This window comes from Callithrix jacchus, chromosome 9, assembly GCF_049354715.1.
Source record: "Callithrix jacchus isolate 240 chromosome 9, calJac240_pri, whole genome shotgun sequence".
NCBI classification, from domain to species: domain Eukaryota; kingdom Metazoa; phylum Chordata; class Mammalia; order Primates; family Cebidae; genus Callithrix; species Callithrix jacchus.
In genome coordinates, this window is record NC_133510.1 from 97,251,902 (window position 1) to 97,271,221 (window position 19,320).

Consider the following 19,320-nt stretch of genomic DNA (forward strand, 5'->3'; position numbering starts at 1 on the left):
AACAATAATCCACTCTATCAATAAGTAATGGAGATGAATGAATAGGGTGTCATAAAGGCTAGCACAGGGGAAGCGTAGGATTTCATTGGGGCACATAAGAAATGTCTAACCCAAACTTAACAGGTCAAGAAAGGCTTCCTGGGGGAAGGGGTATCTAATCTGAACATGAAGGGTAGGATCAGCTAGGTAAAGATGAGGCAGGGAAAGCTGGGGGAGGGGTCAGGCTGTACAAAGGTCAGGAGAGCTTGGCCTAAAACTCAGTATGGACAGGTGTTCAGGAGAGCTGAGGGGTATTGGGAGATGGGGGTGGCAAGATAGGCAGAGGCAGATGAAGGGAAGGCTCTGCAAGTCACATTAAAGAATTTGAACATTGTTGGAAGGACCTTAGGGAGCCATTGCTGGGCTTTAATTAAAAGTACGACCAGATCAGATGAGTGTTTTAGAACGAGAACTCTGGGGTGCAAGGTGGACCGGAGGGGACTGAGAAAAGCTGGCAGATCAGTTAGCAGGTGGCTGTAAACCAGCAAGGGATCGAGGACTGAATTAGAGTGATAGTAGTGGTGAGGGAAGGAAGTGGGTGGATTAGAGAGCTATTTGGAAGATAGAATTGACAGGGCTTAGTGATTAATTGGATTCCCCTTTGAGTCTGACACACTAAAAATAGGGCCATAAAATGAAAAATAAAATCTCAAGGTGGCCACTGTTTTTCTGGAAGATGTATTTTTTTCTCCTTTGATCTCAGTCTTCATGAAGAAAACAAAGAAGTGGTACCCACCACGCGTACGCCTGATTCTTCCTGTGTCCCGGCCACGGTGCTAGGCACTAGGTTAGACCCCGAAAGATGGCTGCCTGAGTCAAACGTGGGAGGGCTTTTGAGAGACACCAGCGCTGAGTGTCAAGAGTGTGCAGTGGGGTGAGTTACTGCACGGAAATTGGTGTTGAGATTACAGAGGAAGGAGTGCAGGCATCTGGATGGGGTGACCAGATGGAAAGAGGTGCTGGTCACTGAGTAGGGGGCGTAGAAGGAGTGGCTTGTTTGGGCTGTGTGGGAAATGCAGGGAGCTGACTTCCACACTGGCAACATGGGCAGGGAAGCCTATGAGGACAGAGGAAAGGTCCTATATTAGTCTGTTTTTGCACTGCTATAATGAAATACCTGAGACTGGGTAATTTATAAAGCAAAGAGATTAGTTGGCTCCTGGTTGTGCTGGCTGTACAGGAAGCATGATGCTGGCATCTGCTCAGCTTCTGGGGAGGCCTGAGGAAACTTGTAATTATGGTGGAAGGTAAAAGGAAAGCAGGGCATGTCTTTTTTTTTTTTATTTTAAGGTGGAGTCTCGCTCTGTTGCCCAGGTTGGAGTGCAAAGGTGCAATCTCAGCTCACTGCAAACTCTGCCTCCTGGGTTCAAATGATTCTCCTACCTCAGCCTCCTGAGTAGCTGAGATTACAGGTGCCTGCCACCATGCCTGGCTAATTTTTGTATTTTTTAGTAGAGTTGGGGTTTTACTATGTTGGTCAGGCTGGTCTCGAACTCCTGACCTCGTGATCTGCCTACCTCGGCTTCCCAAAGTGCTGGGATTACAGGCATGAGCCACTGCACCTGGCCTGGGCATGTCTTACGTGGCTGGAGTAGAAGGAAAGGGGGTGGGGGAGGTGTCACATACCGTTAAACAACCAGATCTCAGGAGAACGCAGTCACTGTCACAAAAATAGCACTGAGGAGATGGTGCTGAACCATTCATGAAGGGTCCACCCCCATAATCCAATCACCTTCCAGCAGGCCCTACCTCCAACACTGAGGATTAAAATTGAACATGAGATTTGGTGGGGACATAGAACCAAACCATATCAGGTCCCAAATGCATTTTGCTTTGAATGAAATCTGGGCTTTGTGCAACCTGCCATTTTCTTATCTCTGCCACTTCTCCTCTTCTATAATGTGGCGTTAATAATTGGCCAGGTATGGTAAATATGCTGGGATTACAGGCACTTTGGGAGGCCGAGGTGGGTGGACCACCTGAGGCCAGGAGTTTAAGACCAGTCTGGGCAACATGGTGAAACCATCTCTACGAAAAATACAAAAACTAGCTGGGTGTGGTGGTGCACGCCTGTGGCCCCCCCAGCTACTCTGGAGGCTGAGGTGGGAGGATCATTTGAACACAGGAGGTCGAGGCTGCAGTGAGCCATGATTGTACCACTGCACTCCAGCCTGGGTGACAGAACGAGGCCTTGTCTCAAAATAATGATAATAATAATAGTACCTTCCTCAGAGGTTTGCTGAGAGGATTAAATCACACAAGGTGCGCCATGGTAGGCCCAGTGCCTGGCTCCTGGTATGCAGTGAAGTCATGTCAGCTGTTATTTGTAGAAGCTCAAGGAGGGAGTCATTTCTTGTCCCCGAGTTTGAGAAAGGCTTCAATGAGGAGGTGGGTGGCCTTAAAATTGGGCCTTGAAGCCTGACTAGACCCTTACCGGAGGAAGAGCGGTCAGGAGGCATTTCAGGCAGAGGAAGCAGCGCAGTAAGAGGTCTGTGGAGAGATTGGCAGATGGAGTTCTGTGCACTGGCTCTAGAAGGAAGGAAGTGGGTGGAGGTGCTGGGTGGGCTCTCAGCGTGCACCTTACTAGTGGGTGCTGGGAACTAATGACAGGGTTTAAGCAGAGGCCTGCCACCGCCATATTTGTGTTTTGAAAGTATTATCTCGCTGGCAGTGTGGACAATGAGCCACGATAATCCAAGCGTCGGCTCTCCCAGCCTCCCACCCCACCTGTCCCGGGCGGCCTTCCTCTGGTGTGTTTCGTAAAGAGTAGGTTTGTATCACATCTCTTCCTGAGTCATCTACTTGGTGGCTGTTTCTCCGATTTCATGTACCTCCCCTGGGAGAGGTGGTGCATCTCCCGATGCCTCCGTGGGGCTCCACCTGCTCTGGTTTTAGTCCCATGATGGAATCAGGGCTGGGTCCTCTTCAAAAAATGGACCCTGTGGGAAAGACCACACTTGCATTCACCCTCCCTTCCCTTCGTGCTCTGCCCCACACAAGGTGCACACAGGTGGAGGCAAAGCCCCAGGCCTGCTTTTATAAGGTATCTGTACGTGCCTCTCAATTATCTGTACAAATTTAACGTTCACTCCATATTTTCCTCCATGTTTCCTCCATGTTGACAGTTGGAAGACCTTCAAGCAGCCCCTGGTGGCTGTTTTTAGATCTTCAGCTGCTGTTAGGCCGTTTCACGCATGCGACTGTGAAAGAGATCATTTCTCGCTCGGCCTAACAGCAGGGCCCTGTGGTCAGTCATCCTATCAGACTTTCTGAAGGGTTGAGAGTAACAGAAGGGTATTTTTAACACACGAGAGAAAACTGCCATCTGAATGCTAAACATATTTGTCCCCAACACCCCAGAGTAACCAACGAAAAGAATTACATGAGTTGCTTGTGGACACATCCCAGCTCATTTTTTTCATCTTGCTCTCCTGTCTTGAAGTTTCTTCTCCAAGTGACACTCCTTCCTCAAGCCCCCCAGGCCTATCATTAACCCTAAGGGGACCCTCCGCACCTTCGTGATAACTGTGATTGGCCTGAAACTTGACCGGTATAATCCATGGTGCACAGTAACTTATGGCTGTATTCTTTGGTAGCCTGAGTTAGTCTGTTTGCCATCATGAGAGATGAGCTACATACAGCAGAGGGTGCCTGATGTGGCTTAGATGTTTTGTCTCCTCATGTTGAATTGTAACCTGCAGTACTGGAGGTGGGCCTGCTGGGATAGGTCGGGTCGCGGGGGTGGATCCCTCATAAATGGCTTGGTGCTGTCCTCACAATAGTGAGTAAGTTCTCGCTCTGAGTTCACAGGAGATCTGGCTGTTTAAGAGAATGTGGCACCTCCCGCCTCACATCCTTTCTCCCACTCTCGCCATGTGACACAGCTGTTCCCCCTTCGCTTCCACCATGAATGGAAGCTTCCTAAGGTCCGCCCCAGAAGCAGACACTGCCCCTGCTTCCTGTACAGGCTGTAGAAACATGAGCCAATTAAACCCCTTTTCTTTATAAATTATCCAGTCTCAGGGATTTCTTCGTAGCTATGCAAAAAATGGACAACACAGGGCCATGGAAGGCTGTGCAGTAGAAAAGTCCACGTGGAAGCCTCCTTCAAGTCCAGGCCTGGCCAGGAGACAGTGTGCATGGGTGCAGGGGAATATGCTTATCATACACCAGACACTACCTTGGCTGTCCTGTGCCATGTTCCATTTAGTCCTCCTGGTATCCCATGAAGTAAGCACCGTTACAGTCCCCACTTTATAGAGAAGAGAACAGCCTTAGCTGGTGTACAGTTTCCCACAGCTGCTGAAACAAATTCCGACAAACTTAGCAGCTTAAAACAATATGTAATCTTGTAGTTCTGGAGGTCACAAGCCTGCAGTGGGCTTCGCTGGGCTGAAATCAAAGCATTGCCGGGGCCGTGCTCCTTCTGGAGGCCCTTCTTCGCTTTTTCCAGCTTCTGAAAGTGGCCAGCATTCCTTGGCTCATGGTCCCTTCCTGCGGCTTCAAAACCAACAGTGTGGCATCATCAGATTACATTGGGCCCACCCAGAGAATCCAAAACAATCTCCACATTTTAAGATCCTCAAGTACATCTGCAGAGTGTCTTTTGCCATGTGCTATGCTTTGAAGGTATCCCCCAAAGTTCATGTATTAGACACTTAATCTCCAGTGCAACAGCATTGAGAGGTGGGACCTTTCGGAGGTGATATAAATTTCCCAGTTAGTAGTATTCTGTAATAGCAACACAAAACGAGACACCATGCAAGATGACCATGCAGGTCCCAGGGACTAGGACGTGGACATCTTTGGGGCCATTGTTCTGCCTACCACTGGTTGTACAAGTAGTGGAACCAGGATCCAACTCTAGGCTTGGCTGCAACTCCTGAGCTCTCTCTACCGCTAGAGTGAAACAAAGAGAAACAAGCCAGGGACATTATGCCTGCTGGCAGTGGGTGGAGTGGGGGAGAGCCTGGAGCAAATGGCCTAATTAAGGAGCATTTGTGATAACTGCTATGCATAAGAAAGACACAGCACTCAGGGCCTACCTGAGTCTTAGAAAACCTTTCATCTTGAAAGCTTAGAAACCTGAGCATTCATTTAACAGGTATTTATTGAGCACCTGGTATGTGTCAGGCACTGTCCTAACCACTGGATTCTAAGCACTAGCAGTGAGTGACACAGATCAAAACCCCTCCACACGTATGTCCATTGCAGCACTATTCACAATAGCAAAGTCGCGGAATCAACCCAAATACTCATCGGTGATAGACAGGAAGAAGAAAATGTGGCACATATATACCATGGATTGAAAAGGAATGAGCAGCCATCGAAAGGAACGAGATTATGTCCTTTTGGGACATGGATGGAGCTGGAAGCCATTATCCTCAGCAAACTAAAGTAGGAACAGAAAACCAAATACCGCATGTTCTCACTTACAGGTGGAAGCTGAACAATGAGAACACATGGACTCAGGGAGGGGACAGCACACACTGGGCCCTGTCAGGGGGTAGGGTCCAGGGAGGGAGGGCATTAGGAAAAATAGCTAATGCATGTGGGCTTAATAGCTAGATGATGGGTTGATAGGTGCAGCAGACCACCCTGGCACACGTTTACCTGTGTAACAAGCCTGCACATCCTGCACTTGTACCTTTCAGTACCCTGCACATGGAACTTAAACATAAAAATCCCTGTCCTCATGGGGCTTCCTCTAGTGAGGTGTTTTAGTTTCCCAAGGCTGCCATAACAAATTACTACCGACACAAATGTGTCCTCTCCCAGTTCCGGAGGCCAGAAGTCAGAAACGAAGGTGCCACCTCGGTCTTCACGTGGCCTTCTTCTGTGTATCCAAGTCTCCCTCTCTTTTCTCCCAGAAAATTCCCTGGGACACCCTTAATCCAGGTGGATTTCATCTCAACGTCCTTAACTCATTACATCTGCGCAGACCCTATCTCCCCATAAGGTCACATTCTGAGGTTCTGATGGGCATGAATTTGGGGGGAACAGTCTTGAACCCATGACGTGAGGGAAGATGGACAGTGTGAAAATAAATGAGGAAAGAGAGAACATGTCACAGGGTAAACAGGGCCATGAAGAAAAATGAAGCAGAAAAAGGAAATTGGGAGCGCTGGTTGGAGGCAGGGGCCATGAAGCAGAAAAAGGAAATGGGGGGTGCTGGTTGGAGGCAGGGCTGGGGGTCTAAATTTAAACAGGGGGCCCTGGAAGGCCTTAATGAAAAGGGGCCTCTGAGCCAAGACACGAAGGGATACATTCAGTTTTGGGGCTACCCCCTTCATAGGCTATTGCTATTGAGTGAGACAGAAGAACCTTCCTCCTTTCTTCCAATCCGGGATGTGTCCTTGTGCAGAGCTTAAGCTTGAAGTCTGTGTGGTGACACTTCTTTATGGTCCAGTGAGGCTCTAATGACAGTGATAATGACAATAATGGGATTGGGGACGGCCCCTCCTACTCTTGTGAGGACCCCATTGTGCCGACTAATTGTGTAGAAGCAAGTAGGACAACTATCTGTGGGGTGGCAGCGGTGGGGAGCGGAGAGGAATATGTTCTTTGGGCCTCAGGGAATTACTGAATTACCGGGGCATAGGCTGAATCCATGCATCTGGGTTACTGCAAATGCTGGAAGGATTTGGGGGGCTTTCTAACACCAGAAGGGGTCTGGGAGTCAACCTGTCTCCCGTGGGTTCTCCACCTCCTTCCACTGTGAGAGGAGCTATGAGTTCCACTTATTTCAAAGCAGAAGGCGAAGAGGGGATAACAGTGTGAAGGGGCACCTCTCCACCTTGGTGTCCTAGACAGCTGGCAATGGTTGGCACTGAGAAAGTGCTCACGTGCTTAGAAGCCAGGGTTTGTTTTTCGTTTAGTGGAGCTGGTGATTGAGGTTCTCGGACCTCAGCCTCCACACTACTTACCTGCACCGTCTCTTTAATGGTTTAATGGATGCTCTCTGACTTCCAACAAGCACCACTAAGAACATCCCTTTTAGTAAATATATGTTGTAATGGAATAGATTTTGTCTGAAATGACCTTATCTCAGGCAGCATGCACTTTTATAAGAATGTATTGATTGGCCTTTAAATATTCCTCAAATGTTTCGCGTGTCTTTGTGACCTAGTATTTGTCCTGTTCCCAGCGTCTCCTCTGTATCCAAATGCAATGTTCAGATCTTCACTTGAAGCCTTCCTGCCAGTCTTTTTTTTTTTTTACTTTTGTAACTTTTTCAACATTTGAATGCTTTTATTCTGCTATCTAGAGGGTGGTTTCTGATAGATCAAATGTGGGATTTGACATTGCTTTCAGGAGGATCGGGTTTCAATATCATTGCCACCTGTTAAGTGGTGGGGATACTGAGGCCCACAGAAGCTAAGGAGTGTGTCCCCAGTTACACAGAAGTATATGGGAGCGCAGCTTTGAACCTAGACCTTTCTGACTCGAGAGGCGTCGGTATTTTCCCATTTCCATGTTGCTATTTTTTTTTAATGGCTCGCCTAAATTATCAGTCCAAGGTTTGCATTTGGAATCATAAAACACCAACTTTTAGTACACTCATCATCCACAAGAAAATCCCATGGGACAAAGGCCGCAAACCCCTTTTGTGTGAGTGTTTCAGTCTGCAAATGTGTTTTATGTGTGCTAAATAGCTCAGTTTCAAGACAAAGCCTGGTTTTCCACCACGCCAGCGAACAGGCCAACCTAGTGAACTAAAATCACTGAAACATAGACAGAGTTTAGTCATTTTTAAATGTCCTTCTTAATCCAATTCAGCCACCTTTTGTTGAATCGCAGTCATGGCCCAGGTCCTGTACTAGGCCCCGGGGGAAACAAAGATGAATGAGAGTCTGCCCTGGAGAAGCTCACAGGTGAGTGTGGGAATAATTTCAGTACACTTTGCAAAATGCTCTAATAGCTGGTACTCAAGGCATGAAAGGACTCCAAAGAACCCTTTCGCATTTGGGAGGAAAGAGAGTTGTGATTAAGAATCTTCCAAGAAGCCTCGAACTGGGTCTGCCTCCTTATGTAGAAAGGGCATGTTGGGCATTGAGCTGGTGTGTGAGCAGTGCCAGAGGTCCTCTGGTCAGCTTCATTGCCCAGATCCCTTTCTCGTCACCACCATTTGTCTTTGGCTTATGTCATTCAAGTTTTTGCCTAAATTCTCTGTTCCATTTGCCCATATAATAACAGCTAACATTTATTGAGACATTATCGTAAACCCTTAGAACAGATGTACATTTTTCTCCCAGCTTCATCAGGTGAAAACTATTATTTGCATTTCTGCAAATGGAGAGCCTGTGAAACAGAGAGGGCACGTGGCTTGCGCGAGGTCACTGGCTTGCAAATGGTACAACCACTATCCGCCTTCCTTCACTAAGTTCTAGCCAAGCTGGTCTGTTTCATCAGTTCTTTGCAGAGACCGTGCTTTAAGTGCTCTCAGATATTTTGAACATGCTGTTCCCTCTGCCTGGAATGCTCTTCCCACTATTTTTTTGTATGTGTGTGTGTGAGACAGAGTCTAGCTCCATCACCCAGGCTGGAATGTAGTCGTTATGATCTCAGCTCAGTGCAAGCTCTGCCTCTGATTCAAGCAATTTTCGTGCCTCAGCTTCCCGAGTAGCTGGGATTACAGGCGTGCACCACCTTGCCCAGCTAAGTTTTTGTATTTTTATTAGAGACAGCGTTTCACCAGGTAGCCAGGATGGTCTTTGAGTTACTGGCCTCAAGTGATCTGGCCTCCCAAAGTGCTGGGATTACAGGCATGAGCCACTAGTACTGGGCATCTTTCCACTACTCTTGACCTGACTACATGGTTCTCACGCTTGAATGCTGAGCTGAAATGCCATCTTTCTTGACTAGCCTGTCTAAAGTAGGTTGCTTTCTACTATGTCTTTGGTTTCTGCAGAAGATATACCTCAATTTGGAATTATTTTAAATGATTGTCTGTTTATTTGGTTTTTCTCTGTGTGCCTCTCTGGACTGTAAGCTCAATAAGAAAAGAAACTTAACTGGCTTATCTATTGAAATATCCACAGTGCCAGGGGAGTGTTTGTTATCTGATGGGCTCTTTGTTAACATTTCTAGAATGAATGCCAGGTGTGGTCCTAGGCCCTGAGGGTGCCAGGGTGGCACCTTTTCCTTTGGGGGATATACAGTCTAATTGGAGAGGCAGGCAATCAGCAACTAATGCAGTATGGTATATAGACTAGGAGCATGTGTAAATGCCATGGGGACACAGAGGAGGGAGTGACTGCTTTGCCTGGAGTCTGAGCAAACATCATAGAGGAGGATGCTAGAATAGCTCTTGAACAAGGAATGTGATTTCACCAAGTGTGTCAGGCCCGGGGGCATCCGGGGCAGTGAGAACAGCACACGCTCAGGAGGGCCTGGCCTCTTTGCCCTGCATGTGTTTATCAGATGCCTGCTTTTCACGAGGCACTATGGAATAGATATCAGGGATGTGTATATTTTAGGAGCTTGCAGTCTAGATACAGGGACGGACTCATCAACCAAACTTACCTAGGCATGAATTCAGACAGGAAGGCAGGGGCTAGATCACAGTGTTGGGGTCAGATATGAGCATGGAAACGTGTTGCAGGCTCCAGGTGATGAAGGGCCTGTAGACAGGAGAGTCTGGTATGGGAGAAAGGGTGTCATGAGAGATTTTTTTTTTTATGGCCCTGAGGTGGGAGGGCTTCAGAGTACAATAGGGAACAAATATGTCAAATTCTTGGCTTTGGAATTTAAAATTAGGGCCTAGACAAAAAGGCAAACTTTGCAGTTCAGTGGAGTTTCGTTCTCCTTCCCATGTACACACACACACCCTAAGACATGACAAAAATTCCACAATGAGGAAAGGGGAGATACTGTAAGCTTCACACAAATCAGCTGGAAGAGTCCCATGCCTGGAGTTCTGTTTGAGTAGGCCCCAGCAGTGATTCCATTAGTGTTTTTGTGCATGAATGGAAGACATGCAACAACTATGCTAAGGAACAACATTGATTACATTTTAAGATGCAGCCGAAGAGAATCACCCACCTGTATCAGCCAGCAGAGCAGGCCGATGCAATAGCAAGAGTGATGTCCACCTCTGAGGCTTTGCTAAGTTTCGATTTTCCCCACCCCAACACTGTGCTCTCCATGGGGCAGGGAACGCCTAAGTTCCCAAAAAAGAGAGAAGGCCTTGACACCTGCTGTGGTGGCAGTGGCCTAGAAAGAACAGCTTTCCGCCCATGCACTCACCCAACATTTGGCAAACGGGGCTAGATGGAACCTGCTCCAGGTCTCCCACTGGTGGAGAAAGAGGCAAGACGGTCACCTGTTTATGATGCATCTCTTGAGGGCAGAGATTGGCTAAGTCAATGGCGCTTCTTCCTCTGTACCTGCTCAACAGCCCCATGGCCTGGCAAAGTTCCTGGTACATGAAATTTGTTCAGTAGGTATCTGGAGGTTGCTACTCTAAAAATGCAAATGGAGGGATTGCTTAAGTCATCAGGACTAGAGAAAGTCAGGAGAGATTTTTAAGCAGGGAGTGACATCATCAGCTCTGTACATAAGAGTAACCCACATGTTGGTGTGGAGGTTGACAAGAGGAACAGGAAGTGGGAATGGGGAGACCTCATTTGGCTGCTGCAGGAACCCAGGTGAGAGATGAGGGGTAAGCACGGGTTGTAGAGAATGCTTAGAATTAATAGGCCATGTAAATCTGCATTCATCTTAAAATAAAAAGTTTACTTTATCTGTCTAAAAAAAAAAAATAAAAGAATTAATAGGCCATGATCAGTCGGGTACAAGAGTTTACTTTATCTGTCTAAAAAAAAAAAATAAAAGAATTAATAGGCCATGATCAGTCGGGGCCAAATTAGCCAAAATAGGCACAAAGCTTTCTAATTTGATCTGCCATGTGGCTTATTACTCATTAAACAAGGCTGGTTGGTGGTTCCCAATGTGTATGACTAGAATTTCTCATCCCTGGGAACATCCTTCAACAAAAATCTGGAAGATGGTATATTATTCGTTCTTGTCACGGGAAATTACAAAGCTCAGTGGCATCTTCAAGGCTCTGAGAAGTCCTACAGCAGAGAGACTTGTTTAGTTTGATTTAACTAGTGTTTCCCAAGCTTCTTGGCAATAGAGCCCTACTTTAATATTAACACCCAGAACAACTCCAGGAACACAGTTTGAAAAATGCTGAGAAATGGAGTAAAACTTGTATTTTCCTATATGGCCATGTCTTGGGAGAATCTACTTACTATGATGTTGGAATTTGTGATGTCACTACCCTGGAAGCCTTTAAAATTTTTGAGCAATTTGGTGTAGTAGTACAAGATAGATGCCAGTGCCAGACACCATGCTATCTAACATCTCTGCACCTCCGTTTCTCAACCTCTGACGAGGAGGCGGTAACAATAACACCTGCTTCATGGGCTGGTTGTGAGGATTACTAGTTGTTGGAAATATGTTGGAAATAGATGCTCAGTGCTGCAAAGATAAATTAGCACTGAGACAAAAGATCTCTCAGCAATGCAAGTTTTACTTCCTGGACCACAGAAAGGGTACTTCCAGTAGCCATCGTGCCACAAGGAATACACACACATTTATTTCTTACTCATTTGGGGTTGTCCTTACTGCTGTGTCTGATAGCTGTTGGCTGGAGCCAGACCTCACAATCTAAACTAAAACCTGATTGGCTAACAACTTAAAACTTTTCTAAACAGGTGAAAGCAATGGAGAGCTGTCACATGCCTGTGAACACATCCAGCCAGATATCTTGGTTAAAGTACAGTGACATAGCGTGTACTCCGTGCCTGTAAGCATAGCATGACTAACAGCTGCATAGGATAGGGCTTAACAAAGTTACTAGCACACTTATTCTTTAACAAAAAAGGAAACTTTAAAAATGAACTTCTCTACTTCTCACACTAATTTCCAGAAATCCCCAGAAAAAGTACCTGGCCTATGGGGATTAGGAAGGTGCTATGGTTTGAAAATGTCACCTGAAAAGCATGTGTTGGGAATTTAATCCCCAGTGGAACTCTGTGGAAAGGTGGGACCTAATGAGAGGTGTTTAGGTTGTGAAGGTTCTGCCTTTGTGAATGGAATAATGCCAATTATAGAAGGGCTTCAGGCTGCAAATTCAGTCTCTCTTTCTCTCGTTCATGGGCACGTGCCCTCTCTTGCTTTTTCACCTCCCACCGTGGTGGAAGATGCAGCAATAAGGCCCTCGCCAGATGTAGGCCCCTCAACCTTGGACTCTCCAGCCTCCAGAACTGTAAAAAATAAATGTCTTTTCGTTATAAATTACCCAGTCTGTGGTATTCTATTATAGTAACACAAAACAGACTAAGACAGATGGGCTCAGTCACTATTAGCTATTCTGAGAGGCAATATAGGTAGCTGATGAGACCACAGGCTTTGAGGCTACACTGCCTGACTTAGTATGTCAGCTCCTCTGCTTACTATCTCTGTGACCTTAGGAAAGCAATATGGAACCATCTATGCCTCAGTTTCCCACATCTGTGAAGCAGGGACAATTTTGCAGCTACTTCGAGGTTTGTTGTGAATAATAAATCAGTCAAATCATGTGAAAAGACATTGCCTGGCATGTTAAATGTTATTGCTTTAAAAAAAAATCTTCTAAATTGTCTCTGTTATTAGCATATTTTATCATGTAGATTGACTTTCAGCTCCAGTGATGAAGATCCAGTTTTTCAGCTTTTCAAGCAAGTTATTTTGGTCTTGTGTTTTGGCATTCCCCTCTTAAAGACTCTGGAGGCCTTTCATTTGGAGTTCAGTTTGTTACAGATTTCCTATTCTCTTCTATTCAGTAGACTTTGGTTCCTTCATCTCGTGGACTGGCAATTGTAATGAACATCTCCCTATTCTGGAGACCACCTGGCCCCTCCACTGGGCTCTGTGCCTTTCCTAAAAAATGCAGACATCTGTTTCAGATCACTTAGCAAAAGACCTTGACATGCTCTTATAGCAAAGCCCTCCCCCAGCATGGATGCTGTCTCCTGCTTCCTGGGAGAGAGAGAAGCTGGATTGTTTCCTTGTTAAAAGTTTTCTGATACTATATCAATGTAAAATCTCTGGAACAGTTCACACTAACCCCCATATTCAGGCCACTTACCTGATGTGTAGTTATCAGATTACTTCAGGGACTGTCTGCTCTTGGTGAACAATTAGATTAGAGGATGCTGATGAAATTTGAGTGGCAGGAAGTAGCAGTTATATTTCTGAGTTCAGAGTTTCTATTTCAAGGTTGAGTAAGTGGTAAATTTTTACTGCAAGATTCTAGCCTAATAGAATCAGCTTCTCAAGGTCCCCAGCCCAGCCCATGGGTATTTCACCTGCTTGGAAACCTCAGCTCCTTTTCAGAGGTGGGCCTCCCTGTTTTTTATGTAGGCATGAAAACAATTAATAATTTAAGCCATGCCCATTTAAAAAAATAGAAATGCTGTATAAATACAATACAGTAATAATAAATTTAAAAGTCGATCCAGCTGAGCATTGTTCCCAGACTACCAGCTGAGCAGAAGCACAAATAAGTAAAGAAGAAAACTGCTATATGATGCAAATGGCTGCAATCTCGTGTTTTCTGCTATTCTTCATTGCAAATGTATAGTAGTAAAGTTACATTATGGATGAGTAGGTTTTGTGGGCTAACCTGGAAACCTAAACACTGTTTGTAACATTATTTCTATGGGAGGGAATGCATTTTATATTAGAAACAGACGGTTTGCAAGAAAATTTTTTGGGGAGTAGAATAGATTTCTAAGTCCAGGGCCGCCTGGAATTTTAACCTCTCGCAAGTTGCTTGGTTGTGTTGTATTTCACAGCTAGTGATAGAGGAAAATTCGAGACCTCTCAGAATCCCCACTTCTGTGATTTCCCCAAATCCTTGCTACCCTCTTCATCCTACAGTCTCTGCCTTATCTTCTCTTTTCTCTGTTCCTGGGGTCCCCAAAACTGTGTCCTCATCCTGTCCCAGCCCCACCCTCCAACCACTGGTTGAGGTCCCAGGAAGCCAGAAGGAACTATTAATGTCCTTTATTAAGTGGTGGTTAGGATCTACAGGAAGGCATACAGCCAGGTGATCAAGTTTGTGGGCTCTGAAATCAGACTTCTGCCACATAGCGGCTGTGTGGCCTTGGTATGTTACTGTGCTTCTCCGAGCCTCTGTTTCATCCGAGTAGGGGGAGGTTGTTGTCAGAACTAACTAAACACTCCCAACAGAGCCTGGCACAGAGTCATGTTCCTTCCATGCCAGTGTGTGGTGAGGTAATTATTCAGGGATATTATGCGTTACACATACTTCTATGAACCCAGGAAGAAAACCCACGGTATAGAAAGACTTTCTGAGTTTCAGTGAACTTAGAAACAAGTGTCTGGGACCTTCCTGTTTATGACTTAGGGCAGGAGTAGAGTTGGAACTTTTTGAAAAAATCTGTTGGGGGTGAGGGAGGGGGCGGTCACATACTTATATAGTTGAACAGCAATGTGAAACTCTAGTATTATCTCGAATACATTAAGCTCTATGGCAGATTTTATAGCAAACTCACAAGAACAGCCTTCTTAAATAGTTTCATTGACTGAATGGTTGCTACACACAGTGTTTTTCGCATAAGGGAAGTCTTTTAAAATTATCTTTTTGGTTTGGGGAATTTTTTTTTTTCTTCAGGCAGTCTTTTCTTTGCATTTGGGCAGGTTCTGTTTTCTAATTTGCAAGTAGGCGTGTGTCTGCCTGCTGCAGGCTTTAGCATGCAAGCATTAGCTCTAACTGGAAACAAGGACTAGAAAAATAAAATACTGACTGGGAGTCTGAGGACTTTGAGATAGATCCTCCATAGAGGATGGAGAAAAAGTAATCATAAGTCAAGAAAGCAAACATATCTCTACCAGTTTCTCCAGAATTCTTATCCAAATCCAATTTCCTCCTATTCTTGGCTTGAAGAAATTGAAATGAAGCCATTAAGAAATCAGCCTATCTGAGAGTGTATCATTGAAGAATCAGCCTCACTAAGAGTCCTGTGTGACAATGAGATTTTAATTTAATTAGGGCCATGGCTCAAGGGTTTATGCACTTGACCATTACTCTTGTTGATACGCAGGAATTAGAGTGATAGCTTTCAAAAGGGATTATTTCAGAGTAACTAGCTTTGTTTACTAAAATATGGGAGCTATAAGATCTACTCTGTAAGAAATGTGAATGTATGAGTAATAGGCTGTCACAAAGATTTTATAATCTGCAATATTTGAGAAGTAATGAGATACTGTTGTTGGCTGGCCATCTGGTTATGCATACTTGGTGTCACAGTTTGCTTTTTATTTTTTCATTTTTTATTTTTACTGGTGAGAGGCAAGAAATAGGAGTTCAGAGGTGGTGGGTTGTTTTTTTTTTTTTTAATAAAAACAAGGAATTTATGTTTAGTTGCTTAACATGATTAGATTTTGTTTTTACCTTATGCAGAATTTAAAAAATGAAAGTTTCGTTATATATTTTCTTTTCTCTCCTTTTTCTTCAAAAAATAAAATAAAAACCTCACCCCCCAATTTGGTCCCCAGATTGAAACTTTTAGCCTAATTTTAAAGACAGCCTCTTTGGCATAAGGAGTCAGACATGAATCAAAACTCCAGAAAGAAAAATCAGCAATGGAAAAGACCTATAGAGATTTCATATTTCATCCTTTCATTTAAAAATATTTATTGAAACTGTAGTATTTGCATATCATGCTGCCAGACACTGAGGGATTTGCTAAAGAAATATTAAAGACCTTCTTCCTTCTTTGAGGAGCTTAGAGCTTACTTGGGGAGAACTGAGATAGACTTATGAAACAGTTAAGTTGTAATTCAAGGCAGCATATGATTAAATACCAAAATATGTGATTCCAACAAGAAATGCTATAGGAGTTCAGAAAAGGGGGTGATAACTCAGTGGCACTACTGTTTTCTGCCTACAAATTGGCAAATTATAGCACTATTTGTATGAAATATTTTACACTTGTTTTTTTGGCAGTCTTAGGCTTTGACTCCCAGGCAGCATTAAGAGCCAACGAAAATATTTGTACTCCAGTATCTTCAGAATTGGCTTATTTTTTTTTTTCTTATAGGCAGAGGAAGTGCCTTACACACACCAGAGTGCCCATGAGAGGCAGGGAGCTTTTGACAGTCATGATCTATTTCAGATACAAAAGAAAGAACCAGCTTCGTCATTCTCTGTTTTTCAATCCAGCAGTGCTTTTCTCTCCCTTGCAAACTCTCTCTGACATTGAGAGGCGGTTTAATTTGAACTTAATGTCCGTGACGGACGAGCTAGCCATCAAGGGTCAGATAAATTTATGACTTTGGAGAATTGCTGATGAAAATCCCCATGGTTATAATGTTGGAGAAGAAACTGACACAGATGTAGTGGGAGGTGGGACACAGATGTGCTCATTGGGAGCAGGATTCCCCAAATGTCAGAAGCCCGTGACATGCTAAAGGTATTGTGCTTGGGGGTGACGATTAGTGAAACTCACTGACTTCCTGTTCTATTTTTGCAATATTCAAATTAACACAGAGCTCAAAGATGAAGCCACGAGGCCTAAATTCTTAAGAATTAAAAGAGAAAGAGAGAGAGAGTCAAGGAAAGAGAAGAAATAAAACCTTCAGGAAGCCAAATACACTAATTGGTCCCATCCATTCCTCATTCCATTCGGATACCCTTGGGGATTCTCCATAGCTGAACGTGGTCATCATTTGGTTGCTTTTCAATCTTATGATCCATGTGTTTTCAGTTTCTTTTAAAATTCACCATCACTGGTTTACCACCCTGCATTTTAATCTTCAGCCTTGAGGTGGTGTAGTACTAGAAATACTTTGCTCTTTCCTTGACCCTATTCAATGGAATATCTAAGGAATCCAACACCATCTGGCGATGACCTGGCTGTTGGTGTTCTTCTTGCTGGGTTGGTGGCCCATCTGGTGAGGCAAGGGTTTCCAAGTTAGTGTGACCCAAGTTAGAGTTCTGACAAGGGTTCCCAAGTTAGAGTAACCGACACATCAAGCAAACCAGTGATCTCACCACTCATCTTCTGAGCATCTCTTTATCCAAGTACTTGGCCCTGGCCACAGCTTAGGGCTGATCTAGGTTATCTGACTTGGGAAAATGGCCCTAGAAAAATGTCTCATGTTTGATATAATTTGGTATTCGTCTAAATAAATATTATGTAGCAGATGGTTATGGAATGTCTTATCAAACTCTTAGGCAGACTCTGCCCTTGAAATATTTCTATTTAATTATCGTACTGCAAAGCATAAAATAGTAGCTTTATTATTATTTTTTTTAACAAAATCAAGTTACACCATAGATTGATATTCTGGGAATGAATTGCAGACCTAAAATTTATACAATATGTGAACCGCGCTGTTCTTTGCTAGTTTTTTCTAAGAGGGAGCTCCTTATTTCAGAATCCATGAGAGGATGTGTTTTGGATATATTTGGCGGTGTCAGCTTGAGAGATGGCTCAGGAGTCAAAGTTCAGCATGTTGTCTACATTTGTTCTCTGCTCCTAGACATGATGGAAAAAAATGCTCTGCTATTTTCTTGTTGCTTTTCATGGTTTTAGCATCATGTTCCTGTTCTTGCTCAAATCAATAATCCACTGTACAAAGCCTGGCATTTTGTACTGAAGCCAAGTCGAAGAAACTTTTAACTAACGCATGTGTGGGGTCGCTGTTTTGTTGCCTTGTTTTTTAGGTGCACCTTTCAAGGAGATTGTGTACGTTCAGGGAACTTAGAAAACTGGCTGGATATTTTGTCTGGAGCGAAAAAATGCCCTAGAATTCAGCTAATTCGAAGCAGTAGAGATAAGGTAAGAGGAAAAATTTTAATTTGTCCTCATTGTATCGTCTCCTTTTGCACAGCAGATGCTAATTTCCTTCTGTGTGTAAAATACCTATCAGCAATCAGACATGCTTAGTGGTAGCGCTCCATTCATTTAGTTAGCAAATATTGAGTGCCTACAAGATGTCATCCACTCTGCAAGGTGCTGGGGCTGTAGTAGTAACCAAGCCCCATCATCGGCCTACCCTCATGGAGTTTGTCATCTTGTGGAGCTAAAGATGATTCTCACTGGTTGAACTGGAAGAAAAGCTGGACTTCTAATGTCGCAGAACTACATATTGCTTTTGAAAATAGAGAAAAAAGAAGTTCAGATTCACGATCAACAAGATTCTTAAATGTGGCTTAAGTGCAGAACCTTGTTTAGTTTCATGGTCCCTTATCCTAATGTGTTCAGGCTTCTCCAGTAACCATCTTACGAACATGGCTTCAAACTGTATTGGTAGAGACGGAGAGAAAACATCAACACGGGCAGTGACTGTGGCAAGTGAGGTCCCTTGGAAAGCCGGTGGGCTCTTGCTATGGCAGCACCATGCTTGACAACACATCAGCCCTGTCATTGGACGAGAGAAGGGAGCAGGAGCATATTTAAGCATTTTCAAAGCACATGCCAACCGTGCCCTTCGGGAGAAGGGAATTCCTGCCTTGAAACCTCAGTGGTGCTATAAGGAGACATCTTCTCCCTAATCATGGCTCTTGTGTTATGAATAATTGTACAGCAGCCAGTTGACCTGTCTGTCGAGCTCGCTGTGTTCTGTTTGAATGCCACATTAACAAGGAAATGGGCCACTTTCTCTTTTCCCTTACACTTTGCCATTTCAAAGAAATAGCAAGAACTTGACCACTTTCAATGATTTAACGTTTAATAAAGGAGAGCCGAAGTATTTAATGAGTGATAAATAATAAAAAGAATTAAGCTTTCAAGTCCTAACTGACCAGAACCAACAGATTTAAAGTTATTTGGCTGTTGTGATTTTCTGTTGTCTTCCTGGAGAAAAAAAAAGAACTTTGATGCTAACTTCCACCATCCCTGAGTCAGAGTGAATAGATTTGGTGGAAAAGATGCTTGGGCACCTAAACATAGGTACATCCAAATTCTAATTTCTGTCATCAGTCTGAAAAATAGCCAGCTTTGGCGCTAATAGAGAATAGTAAAAAGTATAGTACCTTAATCTTTGAATATGCCCAGGACTCTGATACATGGTTAAGATTTTGGATTTTCTTATATCATTTAAAAACATTTAAGGGTAATACTTCAGCTAAATGTAGTGGGAAGAAGTAGCTTGTTCATTAAATAAAAAAGTGCTGCTTATACAACTTCCTTACCTAGCTAGGGGTTCACTATGACAAATTAATCACTGTTTACATCTAGTCTGGAACATTTCCAAAGC

The 19,320-nt window shown here is 44.1% G+C and overlaps 1 protein-coding gene across 6 annotated transcripts in view; it reads left to right on the plus strand.

The window, feature by feature from the left end:
- Positions 1 to 19,320, plus strand: part of PLXNC1 (plexin C1) — a 161,243-nt gene that overhangs the window by 46,522 nt on the left and 95,401 nt on the right. For all 6 annotated transcript variants that reach the window (XM_035257297.3, XM_002752858.7, XM_035257299.3 and 3 more), the window contains one exon: positions 17,786 to 17,900. In XM_035257297.3, coding sequence (XP_035113188.2) covers positions 17,786 to 17,900 — 115 coding nt within the window. The remainder of the gene's footprint in view (positions 1 to 17,785; positions 17,901 to 19,320) is intronic.